General features: G+C 31.9%; 4 protein-coding genes across 4 annotated transcripts; 3 read left to right on the top strand and 1 right to left on the bottom strand.

Annotated features, from left to right (window-relative positions):
* Positions 1 to 802: 802 nt before the first annotated feature.
* On the top strand, positions 803 to 3,178 carry GO595_007440 (TKL family protein kinase; the record flags this gene model as incomplete). The annotated part of the gene is made up of 1 exon (XM_067920904.1): positions 803 to 3,178. One exon carries the CDS (start codon positions 803 to 805, stop codon positions 3,176 to 3,178), a length of 2,376 nt encoding a protein of 791 aa, XP_067772350.1.
* Positions 3,179 to 3,953: 775 nt separating this feature from the next.
* Positions 3,954 to 5,798, top strand: GO595_007441 (uncharacterized protein; the record flags this gene model as incomplete). Its single annotated transcript, XM_067920906.1, has 1 exon — positions 3,954 to 5,798. One exon carries the CDS (start codon positions 3,954 to 3,956, stop codon positions 5,796 to 5,798), a length of 1,845 nt encoding a protein of 614 aa, XP_067772351.1.
* A 305-nt stretch (positions 5,799 to 6,103) lies between these two features.
* On the top strand, positions 6,104 to 6,700 carry GO595_007442 (Rpl16ap; the record flags this gene model as incomplete). The annotated part of the gene is made up of 1 exon (XM_067920907.1): positions 6,104 to 6,700. The coding sequence occupies one exon, from the start codon at positions 6,104 to 6,106 to the stop codon at positions 6,698 to 6,700; it is 597 nt and encodes a 198-aa protein (XP_067772352.1).
* A 188-nt stretch (positions 6,701 to 6,888) lies between these two features.
* GO595_007443 (VWA domain-containing protein) lies at positions 6,889 to 9,129 on the bottom strand (the record flags this gene model as incomplete). Its single annotated transcript, XM_067920908.1, has 1 exon — positions 6,889 to 9,129. The coding sequence occupies one exon, from the start codon at positions 9,127 to 9,129 to the stop codon at positions 6,889 to 6,891; it is 2,241 nt and encodes a 746-aa protein (XP_067772353.1).
* Between the last annotated feature and the right edge of the window lie 6,855 nt (positions 9,130 to 15,984).

Genomic DNA, 15,984 nt, shown 5'->3' on the forward strand with positions numbered 1-15,984 from the left:
AAAAATTTTTTATATGAACTGGTTCCATGATCCATCATAAATTGTATAAATGCTCTTTCAAATACCTTATCTTTTCGCATGTTGAAGTTTTTTTTCATGAACAAATAACTATTGGTATCAATATGTTTGTTGTTCTCCATATTTCTTCGATTTTTTGTTTTATTGGATCGAGTTTTTTTTTCTTTTTCTTTTTCTTTTCCAACTTTTCGATCTCATCATCCAATCTCTTTATGAGGTTTAACTTCTTGTTGAATTTTTTTGATTCCAATTTAAATTCTTTGTGCTTTACATGATACATAGTCAATTAAGTTCAGCAACCAATTGAGTAAAATATAAAAATCTGATTATCAAAATTTTCGAAAACCAATTTTCAACATGACTCTGAAGAAGAAAACGAAGAAAATGAACGAAAGGAACTTCAAGTGCGAATTATGAAATTAGATATTGAATTTTTATTCAAATATTAGAAATTTTAACATGATTTCACTCAATTTTAACATAAAAATAAGATTTTTTTGCCATATTTTTCGGCGGCGCATATGATGAGCTCAATTACACCAACGTATATCTTCTTTTGATAATTATAATTATACCTAATCGAAGAAAATAGCTCTCAAAACAATCAATTTTTTAAATATTAATCAATAAATTGTGTTTCTTTCGGCTTGCAAATGTTTATAAATCTATTTCTGATTGGCATTACCACACAGTAAAATACAGAAGAACATACCACTTTTTCATAAAACATTCAATCCAAAAATGCCGTTACTACATGTAATTGACAATGTTTGTTCGATGCATAATGTATCAAAATGAGAAACGAACTCCAAAAGATTTTATCTTCGAATTCGACAGAGTCCTTCACGAGCTCGAGCAGCTTGCAGAGCAGGTAGCGGTGCACAAGAAGAAATTCGAATATTCAGTCAATCAATTTCGACGTTTTCTTACACATTTTACCATTTCCGCACGTTCCACGTCACCGATCACTGCATGCGAAAACAGTGCAATTCACGACATATTTTCTAAGCTCAATGAGTTAAATCGTTTACTTACACATCATCAATCAAATTGTTGGGCACAAACAACACTCGAATATCCAATCAATTCAATACCATTGCAACTTTGTAACATTGCACAAAACCTTCGGAATTCAACTTATCATTTAGATCCAGAAGGATCCTTATTTTTCGAGCCTGATCCACAGAAATGGGTACAGTTTCATATATTAGATCTGAAAGCTATTTCAGTATCATTTCATAATTACATTAATTCCAATGGAAATGAAGATGTTGTTTCATTAATGAATGCACGCTTACGTTCAATCAACATATTCCTCAAGCAGTATGAAAACGAATCAATTATTGCTCCTGGCATCCGAATATTTTCGCCTATTCCAGTCCATTATCAGTCATGGCGCGTCAAATATTCTGACTTTGATCCCAAGGAAGAAATTGGCTCTGGGATTTCTGCTAATGTATATTATGGATTTGATAAACGCACTGGGAATGAAGTTGCCATCAAAAAACTTAAGTTCAAAGAGTTAACGGGCGCCGAGCTAAACGTCTTCCAGCGGGAAGTTATCGTTCTGTCAACTGCCATTCATCCAACGCTTGTCGGTTTTGTGGGTGCCACCGATACGCCTCCATATTGTATTATCACAGAGTGGATGTCAGGCGGGACGTTATATCAAGAATTACAACAGAATAAACGTCTTAACCCTACGATGCGTACGATAGCTGCGTTTGACATTGCACGTGGAATGGAATTCTTACATTCGCGTCATATTATTCATCGCGACCTCAAGTCGTTAAACGTCTTATTTGATTCCAAAGGATTTGCACATATATGTGACTTTGGGTTTTCACGTAATGAAGATGACGTAATGACTGGTAATGTCGGGACGCCCCATTGGATGGCACCTGAGTTATTGGGATGTAGTGTTAATTATACGTCTAAAGTCGACGTGTATTCATATGGAATACTTTTATGGGAAATTGTAAGCGAAAGTTTACCATATGAAGGAATGGCATCGTTACAAATTGTCCAACAAGTTTACATTAATAATTTACGCCCACAAATACCAAAGAATGCGCCAACGGCAGTAAAAGAACTGATCAAGAAATGTTGGGATAGAAATCCAGACGTTAGGCCGACGTTTAAAGAAATTGTTTCAATGTTTCAATCAGGGAAAATTCTATTTAATGGCGCAAATCATGACGAGTTCATGCGATATGTGAATGATAAAATAGGAAACGACGAAAAGAATAATGAAATAGAATTAGAAAATAAGTTAAACAAATCAGAAAGTATAGAAGATATAGTAAAAACATTACAAAAAAATGGAATACCTTCAAACTTACAAGAGAAATGTTGGGAACTAATCGAATGTTGTACCAATTCCCCAGAATATGTAGCTAAGGCTGCAATTTTGTTCTTGAAAACTCCTTTAAAAACTAAAGCGGCATCATTACTGAGATCATTACCAATGGGATCGTTGTCTCCGAAAGAAAGCGCTTCGATTGCAGAGCTAATCCCAAGTGGTTCAGATGAATTCGATGATGATATTGCAATTACTGCTTGTAAAAATGGGGCTGCTGATGCAATAGCTGTGTACGCAGTTTCTTTAATACATGTTAAACTTGCGTTGGAATTGGTGGTAAAACAAGGAGTGGACGTAATGTTGAAAGCTGCCGTTGCCGATCGTTGTGTTCAAGGTGTTTATTCGAATGATGAATCTTTGGCTTGTATATCATTAAGATGTTTGATTAGTATTGGCGAATTTAGAAGAATTCCTTTTAACGCAATTCAAAAGTTCTTGAATACAGAAGATAACGGGTTAAAGGATTGTATATTCACTGCTATAATGGCGGCTTCGAAAGAACAAAATGTTTCAAATGAAATTATGGACTTCTTGTTAAAAGAAGTAGAAAAGAATTCTATAGCTGTCCCCGCATTGTTGGCAATATGTAGAGATGAGAAGGTGGCGTTGTATGTGCTGGAACGAATGAGCAATTATTCATTTGATGAGGAAATCATTTTAAAGTTGATGTTTTTGATGTGTCAAAACCGCGCGCTGCATTCAAATGTATTGAATGCGTTGGAACTTTTTAAATTCAACGATAAAAACTATGAAAATGTTGCGTTAGAGTTAATGAATTATATTAAGTCTTTAACATAATATTTGTTTGTAAACAAAAATAGAAATAGTTTTATTTATTTATATCATATGTATATTTATTTATTAAATAGGGACTAACGAATTGTGATAAAGTTTCGTCTTTCTGTAGAAAATTAATTATGTTTTCCGCAGTTAATGTGCATCCATTCGGTTCATCTGTTAAAATTATTGATTTCTTTAGTATTATTAGAAGTAAATGATAAAGAAATTCAAATAAAGAATGAGTTGCAGTATGATGAATAGATAATTTGATCTGTCGGATTTGTAGCAAAAATATAATTCTTCGTTTAATTTCATATTCATGCGGAAGTCGATGAAGTTCTTTCGATGAATATGTCATTATATCATTGTTCAAAAAATCAGGTGATTCTGTTCGAGGATAAGGAACTTGTTGTTTTGGGTTTATTTTTGGTTTAAATCCTGGTGGTGGAATTGATGAAAAATGTGCATTAAAAATAATTGCTCTAACAAATTCATTATGAAGAAGTTTTGCTTCATTTGTCGTTAAACATTCTTCCATGGTTTCATCAAAGTATTTTTTATTACATTTTCTATGTAGAAAATCATTAAATGTTGTCCAATATTTTGGGTTATCAACCAAATTTAATAATTTTTCTTTTATTCCCAGAACGTCTTTTCGGCAAGACAACAACGCTTGTTGTTCTTTCATCATTCCATTTAAAAATACCCTTTCATCAAGTTCTCTTTTATCGCTCATTGTTTACAACGGATTTATTTTTCAATAGTTTATAAAATGTATTGACGTTCAAAAGTAATGATTGAATTTAAAGAAGCACCTCCTCCAAAGCTTCCAAACAATGTTAAAAATTCGAGGCGAACAATTGCAAACATATACCCAGATGAATCTATTCTTTATACTTTGGTATCTACAAATAAAACAGAAATTCAATTGGTAAAAGCAAATGGTGAAACTATAACAGTAATTTCTTTTAATGCTTACATGGATATTGTCTCAGCTGATTTATCCCCAGATTTTGAACTCGTAACATACACAGAAAGAATCAGCGGTAAAAAAGAAAATAATTTTGCTTTCCGAACAACCCTTTGTCAAATACATTCGTTTGAGAGAGTCAAAGTTGTGGAAAACGCTAATCCTATACATTCTTTTTTCCTTGAAAAAATTAATTTTTTGTATCAAATCGTTACAATAATCGGATCTAAAATAACACATCATCATGTAAGCTTTGTTAACAAGAAAATACGAATTAAACAATATAGAAATAACATCAATTTAGCAGGATGTATGAAATGGTTTTATTGTCAACCACATAATTTCTTTTTTGCCATTTTATCTCAATCCGTAAAAGTATTTAAGCTTGTCAATACAGGAGCCCAAATATTATCTTATCCTTATAATTCTAAAAAATCATCACTTCTTCCAACGCAACTTGCACTCATGCCTACATATCCTAGTAACTTACCACACTACCGTTTTTCCCGTAACATTTGTTATTGCCTCCCATTTAAAAATGATTTTGGCATCATCGAGCAACTTTATTCAGACGAATTCAAAAATTTGACTTTTTCAGTGTCAACCGTCGTGAAGCCGTTTAGTCAAGTCTATGAAGTTGAAGGAGTTGATCCTGGACTTCCTCTTAACTTTATGTGTTATGGTTTATTAGTTTTTCCTTTTGTTGTTAATTCGTTTATATATATGATCAACTTTTCTAATTCACCTCCATCAGTTCATATCCTTCCAAAAGTTCTTGCAAAAGGGCCATCAAGTAATTGTACCATTTCCATTGGCACTTCAAATTACATTGTTGATATTGTTACACGCAAAACGTTTCTATGTAATTTATCAATATGTGATATCAAAGAAAAACTTGACTTTTCAGACAAATCTCTTCTCCATGTATTTGCTACAATATATGGGAAACTTCCCCAGCATTTTTCTTTACCATGGCTTTTAAATCAATTACCAGATGACATTGCAAACATTCGTTACTTTATCAACTCATCCCTTAACATTGGGCTCAAACTAAAGTATTGTCTTCGTAATACTGTTTCCAAACATTCTCATCGTCGTGTAGAAGATCTTCTAATGAGCAAAGTTCCACTCACGGCTTCAGAGATTTCATTTCTCAATAGCATTGATGCTGATTTCCCATCTGCAGGACCTACAAGTCGAGTTGAATCGTTCTATAATTTTCTTGTTTGTTCGAAGCATACAAAAATTCAGAACCCCATTGAAAAAGGTATTCAACTTCTATCATTCCAAAACCGCTTCATAACCGTCGTGCGACAAGGACTTGACGAATGGAAAGAGAAATATAAACCAAGCTTACTTCGACAAATGATCATATACACGATTTTACTTAACGAAACTGAAATGCTTTCAACACCTGCGGTCCCGTGTTTGAAAGAAGAATGTCAGGAACTCGCATATGAGATTTGTACAGATACACTCTTGCGTCAAATGGAAGATAGTGGACTTATCGATAGGTGCTCGGGTGATGCAAGATATTGGACTGGAAGATTGGGCGAAGAAGACGATGAAAGTGTAAGTGAGAATGGATCTCATAGCTCTGAGTCGAATTGGAGACAATCAGAAATATCAAATGATGAAATGTCAGCTTTGACTTCATTCGGATTGTAATTAGTTTCTTGAATAAAATATATACTATCTTTAATTAGAAAAGTAAATTGTTTGTAAACATTAACTTCATGAAACGTTTGTGTAATTCTGGTTTTTAGACATTAATTAAAGTCCAAATTTTGATATCAAAATATTTTTTTTTTTTTGGTAAGAATTTATATAATGACGATAATTTTACAGTGCATTTCTTTTTAATTAGCAAGTAAAGTTATAATATATTTTTAAACAGCTTTTATAAGAACTTTTTTAACAAAGGATTAAAAAACCGCCACATTAACGGTTTCGGTTTGGCCTTCCTTTTCCTCATGTCGATTGTTATTGACGGAAAGGGCCATGTTTCTGGTCGCTTAGCAGGTGTTATTGCAAAGCAATTGCTCAACGGAAGGAAAATCGTTGTTGTTCGTGCCGAAAGTATCGTTACAACTGGTGATCACCGCTTCAATTATCACAAGTACCGCCGTTTCTTAAGAAAGACAACCAACTCAAACCCACGCCACGGTCCATTCCATGAACGTGCCCCAGCCGAAATCTTCGCACGTACAGTTCGCGGCATGGTTAATTATAAGACAGCTCGTGGTGCTGCTGCTTTTGCAAGGCTTAAGGTTTACGAAGGCATCCCAGAGAAGTACGAAGGTGTTAAGAAGCTTGTTGTTCCAACTGCACTCCGTGTTGTTGCAATCCGTACTGATCGCCCAGTTACAACACTCGGAAAGATATCAACAACATTCGGCTGGAAGTATGGACATGTTGTCAAAGCACTCGAAGAAAAGAGAATCGCCAAAGCTGCTGAATTACACGAAGCCAAGAAAGCCGAAAAGGAAAAGAAGCAACGTGCCATTGCCGCTGCCAACAAGCAGCTCGGTGAAGCAGCTGTTAAATTCCTTGAAACATACGTCGAGTAAACTTGCTTGCATTCACCAGTTTTGACACTTTTGGAATGTTTCCACTTTCCGAATAAACAATTCAAAGTCTCTTATCGGCTTTAAACGGTTCCGAAATTTGTTTCATTTGAAGAAATTAATTTTTTTACTGATACGAAATCTTAAAAAAAAAATTTATTTTACAGTAAACAATTTGTTGTGTTTCAGTTTTACATTAATTCTTTCATAATGTTTTCGATGATGGAATCCCAGTCCGTTTGCGGGTCCTCATTGATCAAGTAGCACAAAGCCTTCTCTATCACAAGTTCCCATTTGTCTTCATCGTCAGGTGCTCTTGTTCTGACACATGCGATAATAAATGCTGTGACAAAATGTTCTCTTTTCAGTCCTTTGGAGTCACTTGGTATTGGGTATCCGCACGATGCTTGCAAATTTCTTTCGTTTGTCCACGAGCCATTTGCATTTTGTAATTGCATCACTCGCAACAAGAAAAACGGTTTCTTGCCACTTTTGCTTACAATAACCGTTTTATGTTGCGGCTGTACAAAAGTGTTCAAGTTGACAACGATTGGATTTGCCCTTGCTGTTGCTGTACCAAAGAACGCCCTCTGTCTTTGTTCATTATTTTGGTTTTGTTGTCCATTGTTATTATTTTTATTACTAGAAAATTCGAGAATTACATCGTCACCTTTGAACATGTTTCGCGGTGTTCGCCTTATCGGATTTCTGATCTGGTGAATGCGCCTAAATGGGCGTATAGGGAATGGGAATGGCCGTGGGCGAAGATGAGGCGGCGCCGGCGGTTGTATCGGTAACGGCATCGGTTGCGGCGGTTGTTCTGGCGGTTTCGGCGGTTCTTCCTCTTTTTCACCGATCCAACCGACGCCGTATTTGCTGACGCGCGAATCAACGTGCGAAACATCGCCTTCAACTTCTTCGTCGCGCTCAAAGGTGATAACGGACGCATTGTCGGGCGTTAGAATTTGGTTTGCTATGGAAATTTCAAGCGCTTCTTCCGGTGAAGAATTTTTCATCTTTTCAAATGCCCAAAGACTATGAAGTATTGGAAGCTGCGATTGGATCACTGGCAACGAGATCTCCACGTTGAGGTATTTGATCTTGACTTGCTTGATTTCTTCGATATTGTCTTCGATGGAAAGATATGACGATATGACATCTCCTGGTAAGAATGATGGAAGAGTGATTTCGTTTTCGCCAATGCAGAGCTTGGCATTGTCCAATGGCTTCGAGGCTGTCATTTTGATGATGGAAAGAAGAGATGAAATAATTGATGATTCATCAGATGGTACATAATATCCTCCTTTCACCTGCGCAAGCTCTTTGAACTCGCCGATTGAAAACGTGTCCATAAAGAAATGGATATGATCTGGTGATAGTTGAATATCATCATTTAATGATGAACCAAAAATAATAATTACGGACTCCATGGCATTGCTGTCTATTTTTTGGGTGGCTTTTGTATAGACATTTTCGAAGGTTTCAGTTTCATTTTCCCCACTTCCGCCATGAAGAAAGTCAAGAACGGTTTTGCGGTTTTCGTCGGTTAATTCAATTGGACATTCAAAAAGTTGACGATGCGCTTCGCCAAATGTGGAAATGTTGAAGCGGCAGCCATGCGGAACAGAGAGGACAAAGAACTCGATTGCGCGCATGGCAAGTGACGTTTGCGAGCTGGTCATTTGGAGACCGTTTTCAAGCAAAATTGTAAATTGTGATGGATGACTTCTCATGACACGAGGTGTTGGAGAGATCATTCTAAGGTATAAGCGATTGTTGAAGTGTTGATAAAGACATTTTCCAACTAAGGTTTCAAGTGTGATAACCATGCGTATCGGTTTTAGCATTGAAATTGAATCAGATGTAACAAGACCTTTCGCAACATCAATTTGTGAATCAATGGAAGGAGTTGTTATCGATTTGATTTTTGAATTATCTGTAATATCAAATCGAAGTTTAAGTGGAGGAGGATTCAAGTTAACTTGAAGGTCTTCAGGAATACCAACGATGGATGTAGGTAGAATCATAAGGTATCCATTGTGTGTAGGTGTTAATCCGAATACAAAATAAAGAGCAATCTTGCAAACTTCTTTAGGTGCTAAAGCTCCTATATCAATTCGAATTTCGTTTTTGTCGTTTGCTTGTGCCATTACTGCAAAATCACTTTGTGCCAATGCATCATCATATTCAATTTTTGCTGATTCATCTTTTGAAACTCTTGATGTTATTTTTTGCCCTCCAAAATTGACCTTAAATGATGTGGTACATACTCCAGAAGGAAGAGGAAATGTGAATGATGTTTCAACAGGATGATCTTGTTTATTTTCAAAAGTTCCTTTGAAGGCAGCACGACACACACCATCTTTTATGTGACCAACAAGACGCAGTTCTTGAACTGGTTGAACTTCACCTGTTAACAGAGATGCTTTCATGATGTGAAATGAACAGAAATTTTAATTCAATTTGACAAATTTCTGAATATCTTTGATAAGTTTACGAAAATCTGTCATTTAAGGTTTTCGTGTCTTTTCATCATGCTTGGAATTGCGTTTTAGATAATGATATTTTGTTATTTTTATGGGCAAATGATGAAAGACATAAAGGAATTGTCAATTGAAGAATTAGATGCTAAATATCCTAAACAAATGATTCTTCATAGAAATCAAATTTTATCAGTTAGAAGAGATTCAATGTTAAGAAATGTTGCAACTAGAGGAACTTATAATGGAGATTTACAAATAAAGAATTTATGGATTTTTGGTAAAGCAGGTATTGGAGAATTCTCTCTTCTAAATGGGTCTACCAAGTCTCACCACTGGAGATATACCCAAAGGCATTTAATAAGTGGTGGGACGGGTATATATTGAATGATCATAAAATTGTCTGTATAGATGACTTCCCTTGGAAAGGGGATGCATTAACTCAGCATATAAAAATTTGGGCAGACAGATACCCATTTTTAGGAGAAATAAAAGGAGGATCTATGGTAATTTATCCTGGTACATTTAGACTTATTATAACTAGTAATCATAGTATTGATGAATGCTTCCAAAATGCTTCGGATGAAGATATTCAAGCTCTAAAACGTAGATTTAAATAAGTGCAAATATTGACTACTGACGATTTATTCCTACAGTCGAGGGTAACTTTTGAAATGATCCAGTAATCAATTCATTTGACTCAATAAAGAGCCTCCTAAAAATTACTTTTAGGTACCAGTCACTTTTTGAGTTGACGACCGTTATGAGCAATTTTTTTTGGTGACGGTTGATGATCAAAATGAATTAAATATAAAAAATAAAGTATTCAATCCAAACTATCGGGCGACCGTTATGAGCAATTTCTTGTAATTTTTGCTAGGTAATATAATCTTGCTCAGGTACCACTAACGTCCTACGCAATATGAAGGCCTAGCAAAAATTATTCTTATTTTTAAACGTACTAATATAACGGTCTTTCGAAAAATAAAATTTGAACCTGACCCCCACCTTTAGTACACTTTATACTGTTCACCTGTCTACGCCCTTTTATAAAAAAGTGCTCCGCGGAGTCGGGCTACGGCAGTTTTGTGATAAATGCACTCATTCGCCATTAGGGCTCTCTTTGAGGAAGGGGGTACCTTGGTTTAAAGAAAAAGAAAAAAAGAAAAAAGTTCTCAATTGCCCATAGAGCGAACTACGTTATTATCATATATGTGCTGAGTCGAAAAGAAAAAAACAAAATTAACCAGAAAAACCGATAGGAAAAAGAAATTATCTTAAAATCAATCGAATGGTTTACATTTCACAATTAAAAATTAAATGAATAATTAGAATTAGGAACAATTAAAACACTGGGTGCAGATACTTCAAAATTGGTTTCACGAATATAAAATACAAGAGAATTAAAAAAAAAAAAAAAACCAACTGTACGATTATTAACTGATGGAAAAGTAGTACCAAAATCATATAAATAATAATAATAAGTACCTGAACTAGAAATAGATGATTGATGTAAATAATTGACATATATCTCAGTATATTCAGAATTGGGTTGATTAGGTTCAATTTGAATAATAACATAATAATGTGTTGGATCTATTGTCTGATTTAAATTAGTGATATAAGTAAATTGTGATAATGGAATAAAACCAGGAATATCTGAAATAGATATAAAAGATATTGGTATAATAACCTTAATAGTAGATCCAATTTCATAAGCAATCCTTTTAGTACTAGAACCACCAGGATAATTAACAATGGTATCTTGAATAGTATAATCAGGAATCCTACCATTGTTCTTAAGAACTTCATAAGCACGATTCAAATCATATTTAGTAAGAGGTGGATTAATAGGAGGTACCAACTTACGTTGTATAACACGTCCCTTATTACGTGAATAATAAGATTCACTAATAGGTCCAATACGATGTGGATCAAACATAAAAATAACAGTGGGAAAATTTTTTATTCTGTTATTTTTATGGGCAAACAGAAAACGATCATATTGTTATCAATTTTTTGTTAAATATTTAATCGTCTTATATTTCAAAAAAATTGTACGTCTTGAAACCGTTTATTTGATTTCATTTGTGTGCTACACCAAATGTAAATTTTTCATTATAGTTGTTAAGTAAATTTTGATGATGCAAAGCAAAATCAAGTGTTGTCTTATAACTTACAGTAATATTGCAATCTAAAATTTCTGATTTGATCTCATTGGCTTGAATTCGCTAGTGTTAATTTTATGCGTTTTATGATGATTTTTTTGATATAAGACACATATTTATGATGCCTAAATGAAAAGCCTCTCAACATGTTTCAAAAAAAATTTCTAATAAAAATTAAAAACAAAATAAAGGATATGAAATATAAATTTTTATAAATTAAACGCATTTTTGAAGACATAATTTTTTATAACATCTAGATTCTTTGAGTTAAATTTCTTTTTCGATTTTTTATTGTTTAAGTAATTTAACTATTTCTGTATGTCCATTTTCAGATGCATACATAAGTGATGTTCTAAATAATTTAAATAATTTCCAAATATTATTTTGAAATAATAAATAATTAAAATAAATCTTAAATAAAACAAATAAACACCTTTAGCATTAATATCAATTCCTTCTTGTTCAAGAAGTAATTTAACGATTTCTATATGACCATGAAAAGATGCATACATAAGTGCTGTTTGAGATAATTTTTTTTAATTTCCAAATATTATTTTGAAATTTCAAATAAATGAAATAAATAAATAATATTACAAATAAAAATCATGTTCATTAACATTTGTAACTCCTTTTTTAAGAAGAATTTTGACTATATCGAGATATCCTTTCAAAGATGCCATAACAAGTGCAGATTGAAATGTTTTTAACAATTTCCAAATACTATTTTGAAGTTCCAACATATTAAAATCAACTTTATTCTTAATAAATAAATACCTTTAACATTGATATCTACATCTTTTTGTGCAAGAAGGAATTTTACGGTTTCTTTGTGATCATTTTCCAATGCAAATATAAGATTTGTGTTAAGTGCTATGAATATTTTCCATAAGCGTTTTAAAAATATTAAATTATTGTATTAAATATTGATACTAAGAAATAAACGCTTTTTACTATTATTATCAATTCCTTTTTGTTCAATAAGTAATTTGACAATGTCTATATAACCATATTCAGATGCATACATAATTGCTGTTTTAAATTATTCGAACAATTTCCAAATATTATTTTAAAACATCTAATTATCAAAATAAAAATAAAACAAAATAATTGAATATTTATAGTATTAATATTAAATCCTCCATGTTCAACAAGTAATTTGATGACTTCAATATGATTTGTTTTGTTGAATCCTACCATTGTTTTTAGAAGCTGTTATTAGTGCTATATCAAATTTTAGAAATAATTTCCAAATATTATTTAAAAATCCAAAATCATCGAAAAAAATTTTCAACAAAACAAATTAATGTTTTTAATATTGAGATCAATTTTCTCTTGTTTAAGAAGTAATTTCACGATTTCATTATTTCCATTTTCAGAAGCTCTAATAAGTGCTGTATTAAATATTTAGATTATATTCCAAATATAATTTTAAATCATCAAATTCATAAAACATATTTTAAAAGTAATAAAAAAATATCTTTTTCATTGATATTTATATCTTTTTGTTCAAGAATATATTTTACTAGTTCGACATTATCAGAACAAGAAGAAAACACCAAAATATCTTTTGGAATTCGATTATTTTCAATCAAATGTTTAGCAAGATAAAAATTCCCAGTTTTTGCTGTTTCATTTATAAATGAATTATCAATTTGATTATCTTTTTCTATAAATGAAAAAATTTCATAATTTCCACTTTTAACACAAATGTCAATTATTTTATTAAAATTTTTTTCTCCAAATTTATTTGAAAAATTCGTGTAATTCATTAATTGTGATTGATGTTCATCTTGAGAATCTTCATAAAAATATTTAAAAATATCATTTCGATGAAATTTAATTGCGACCTCAAATAAATCGTCAAATGATGTGTGATTTTGTTCACATAAATGAATAATCTCTAAGTTTCCACCTGCAATAACATATTTACCAATATCATTTACATTAGCGCCATTCATAAGTAAAAATTTAAAACATTTTATAGCAGAAAAAAATGCTGCAAAACCAATTAATGAAACATTTTCTTGATTAATAAACGAGTATCTTTCATAAAGTGATGGTTCAATTGTTTGATTATAATCAAAATCTTCTTGCGATGATATTTCTTGAAGTTTTTCAACATCATCGTTTCGAATTATTTTTGCAATTTCATTAGGATTAACTCCTTCTTTTACTAATTGTTTATGAAGTTCGAAATCATTATTTGAAAGTTTGGAATAACTATCATAAAATTTTCTAGAGAATGGATCATTTTGATTAATATTTTTATTTTCTAATTCTGTCTTATAATGAGCAAAATATTTAGATTGAATATTTGATGTAATATTTTCCATTAATTAAATTTTCCATAATCATTCTTTCTATAAGATAATGTGCTTCTTGTGTTTCTATTTTAGAGATATATTTACCAAAGATATCAAATATTTTAATATTGTTTTTCTTTAATTCTTCTTCTTTCGATTGAATTGATTTTAAATATTTAAAATATAAATCATAATCATTCCTTAGAGAAGAAAATGCTGTATATACTAATATACAAACAACAATATTAAATGAATATACATAATTAGGATCAAATATGTTCATTGCTTGATGAATTGATATATTGAAATTTTCTTCATTTAAGTTAAAAATTATTTTTTCAAGTTCATTTAAAATTTGCATAAAGATGGTTTCAGCTTTAGAACATTCCACTTTATTTTCCAAATGATTTTCTGTCTGTGATGCATTGAATTTTGTTTCATTCTCGCACATATAGTAATGAAAAAGATGAGCCTTTTTTTTATGAAATGGTGTGCCCCAATCATCTTTTTTTTATTTTGTGTGTGTTTTAATCGTCTCCGAGTTCAGACAACCGTTATTTTATAACATAATTTGAAAATTCCAACCCACTTTCGCGGTTTTGACCGTATTTCACTGAAAAAGCTCGACTTTTTCAGTGAAATACGGTCAAAACCGCTTATCACATAAAAAAAATCGTTGTTGCGTTGTATACTCTTGTGTTTTGTCAAAACAAATAGATTACTGAACATTTCAACTTTTTTTCTGCCGAAAATATTGTTGTATTCTATTTGACACCTTTGTGATAATGATTCCTGCATATTCCGATTGTAAACGGTTTTGGAGCGTTCCACAAGAATTCTTGACTTCAGTCTATAACGGCCGCTCGTGAGATGGAGAAAAAAATATGTATTGAATAGTTTACTCATAAATTGGATGATTTTTGATAATTTCAGTAAAAAGCTAATTTACTCCGACTCGTAATGAATTCAGATTTTTTTTTTTTTTCTATTTATATATTTAACCTTTTAACAATCGATAATTTTCGATGGTTTTGTTAGCACTATTCTTAGAATAGTTTCTCATATTTTGATATTATATTTTTTTTATCAGAATCTGGCGTTTTGCTCCTTTTATATATATATATATATATATATATCAAATTTAATCACAGCAAAACGACATGGTTTGTCTGTAGCAAAGAACGATTGGCCTAAACATTCTATATTAAAATTTCATAAAGAATTATTTTTCCAAAACACTGTTTTGTTTTTTAATAAACCAAATCTTGTGAGTAATTCTTCAAAATATGAACTGCAGTAACTTGTTTATTATGATAATAACAAAACTATAGAACGATAGATCACAACTCATAGTTAAAATTATACCGACACTTTTTGAGCGAAGCTCAAAAAGTGTCGGTATAATTTTGATTTTCAGAAAACTATTTGATAATAATTATGTGTAACAACTTTTTCAATAGACCAGTGGTCCATGAGCTACCACATGGATATCAATAGTTTAGTTCAAGCTACTGTATCTGTTGAACAACAAAGGATTGCTGAAAACACACAAAGAACATATAATTCTTCGTTGCGTTCATATGAAAATACAATGAATCAAATTCCTAATGCACCCGAATTATATCTTATTACTGAGAATAAATTACGTGCTTTTTTGAGATCCTATAGAAGTCAACACCCTCAAACAATCTATTCCTATGTTAAATCATTCGTCTCAGCTGTTGTATCTTATTTAAAAAAAATAACTTAGATGATTTTACGAAAACAAATAATTTTAAGTCGTACATGCTTGGCTTGAAAAGAATAATGAAGGGGGATACATCTCCAAATGCGAAAAAGTATGTCACAATACAACTTATGATAGAACTTGCAAAAAGTACTAATCAAAATGTAAAAAATGATATAGAACTTATGACAATAGAAAGTTTGTGCTTCTATGGCTTTTTACGAATTAGCGAGGCGTGCAGATTAATGTGAAAAGATATAACGTATGATCAGGACGGACGTTTGGTATTATTCATTCCTTATTCTAAAACAGATCATACAGGGAGGAGAGTCAATGTGCACGTTTGTCGTTCAAACACAATATATTCCCTTTTTCTATGGTTACCAAAATGGAAAGAATTAAGTTATATAAATGAAGAATCGAATGTCTTTACATTATGTAATAGAACAGTTAGGAGAAAGTTTAAATTGCAACTAAAAAAAATTGGAGTGAATCCAGAGAGTTATTCAACACATTCTTTTCCTAAAGGGGCCGCTCATGAAGCATCATTGGCTGGAATTGCTGATTGCGAAATTAAAGCCCAAGGAAGATGGATTTCTTCATGCTATCA

The sequence above is a fragment of the Histomonas meleagridis genome, assembly GCF_020186115.1.
Source record: "Histomonas meleagridis strain 2922-C6/04-10x chromosome Unknown contig_53, whole genome shotgun sequence".
NCBI classification, from domain to species: domain Eukaryota; phylum Parabasalia; order Tritrichomonadida; family Dientamoebidae; genus Histomonas; species Histomonas meleagridis.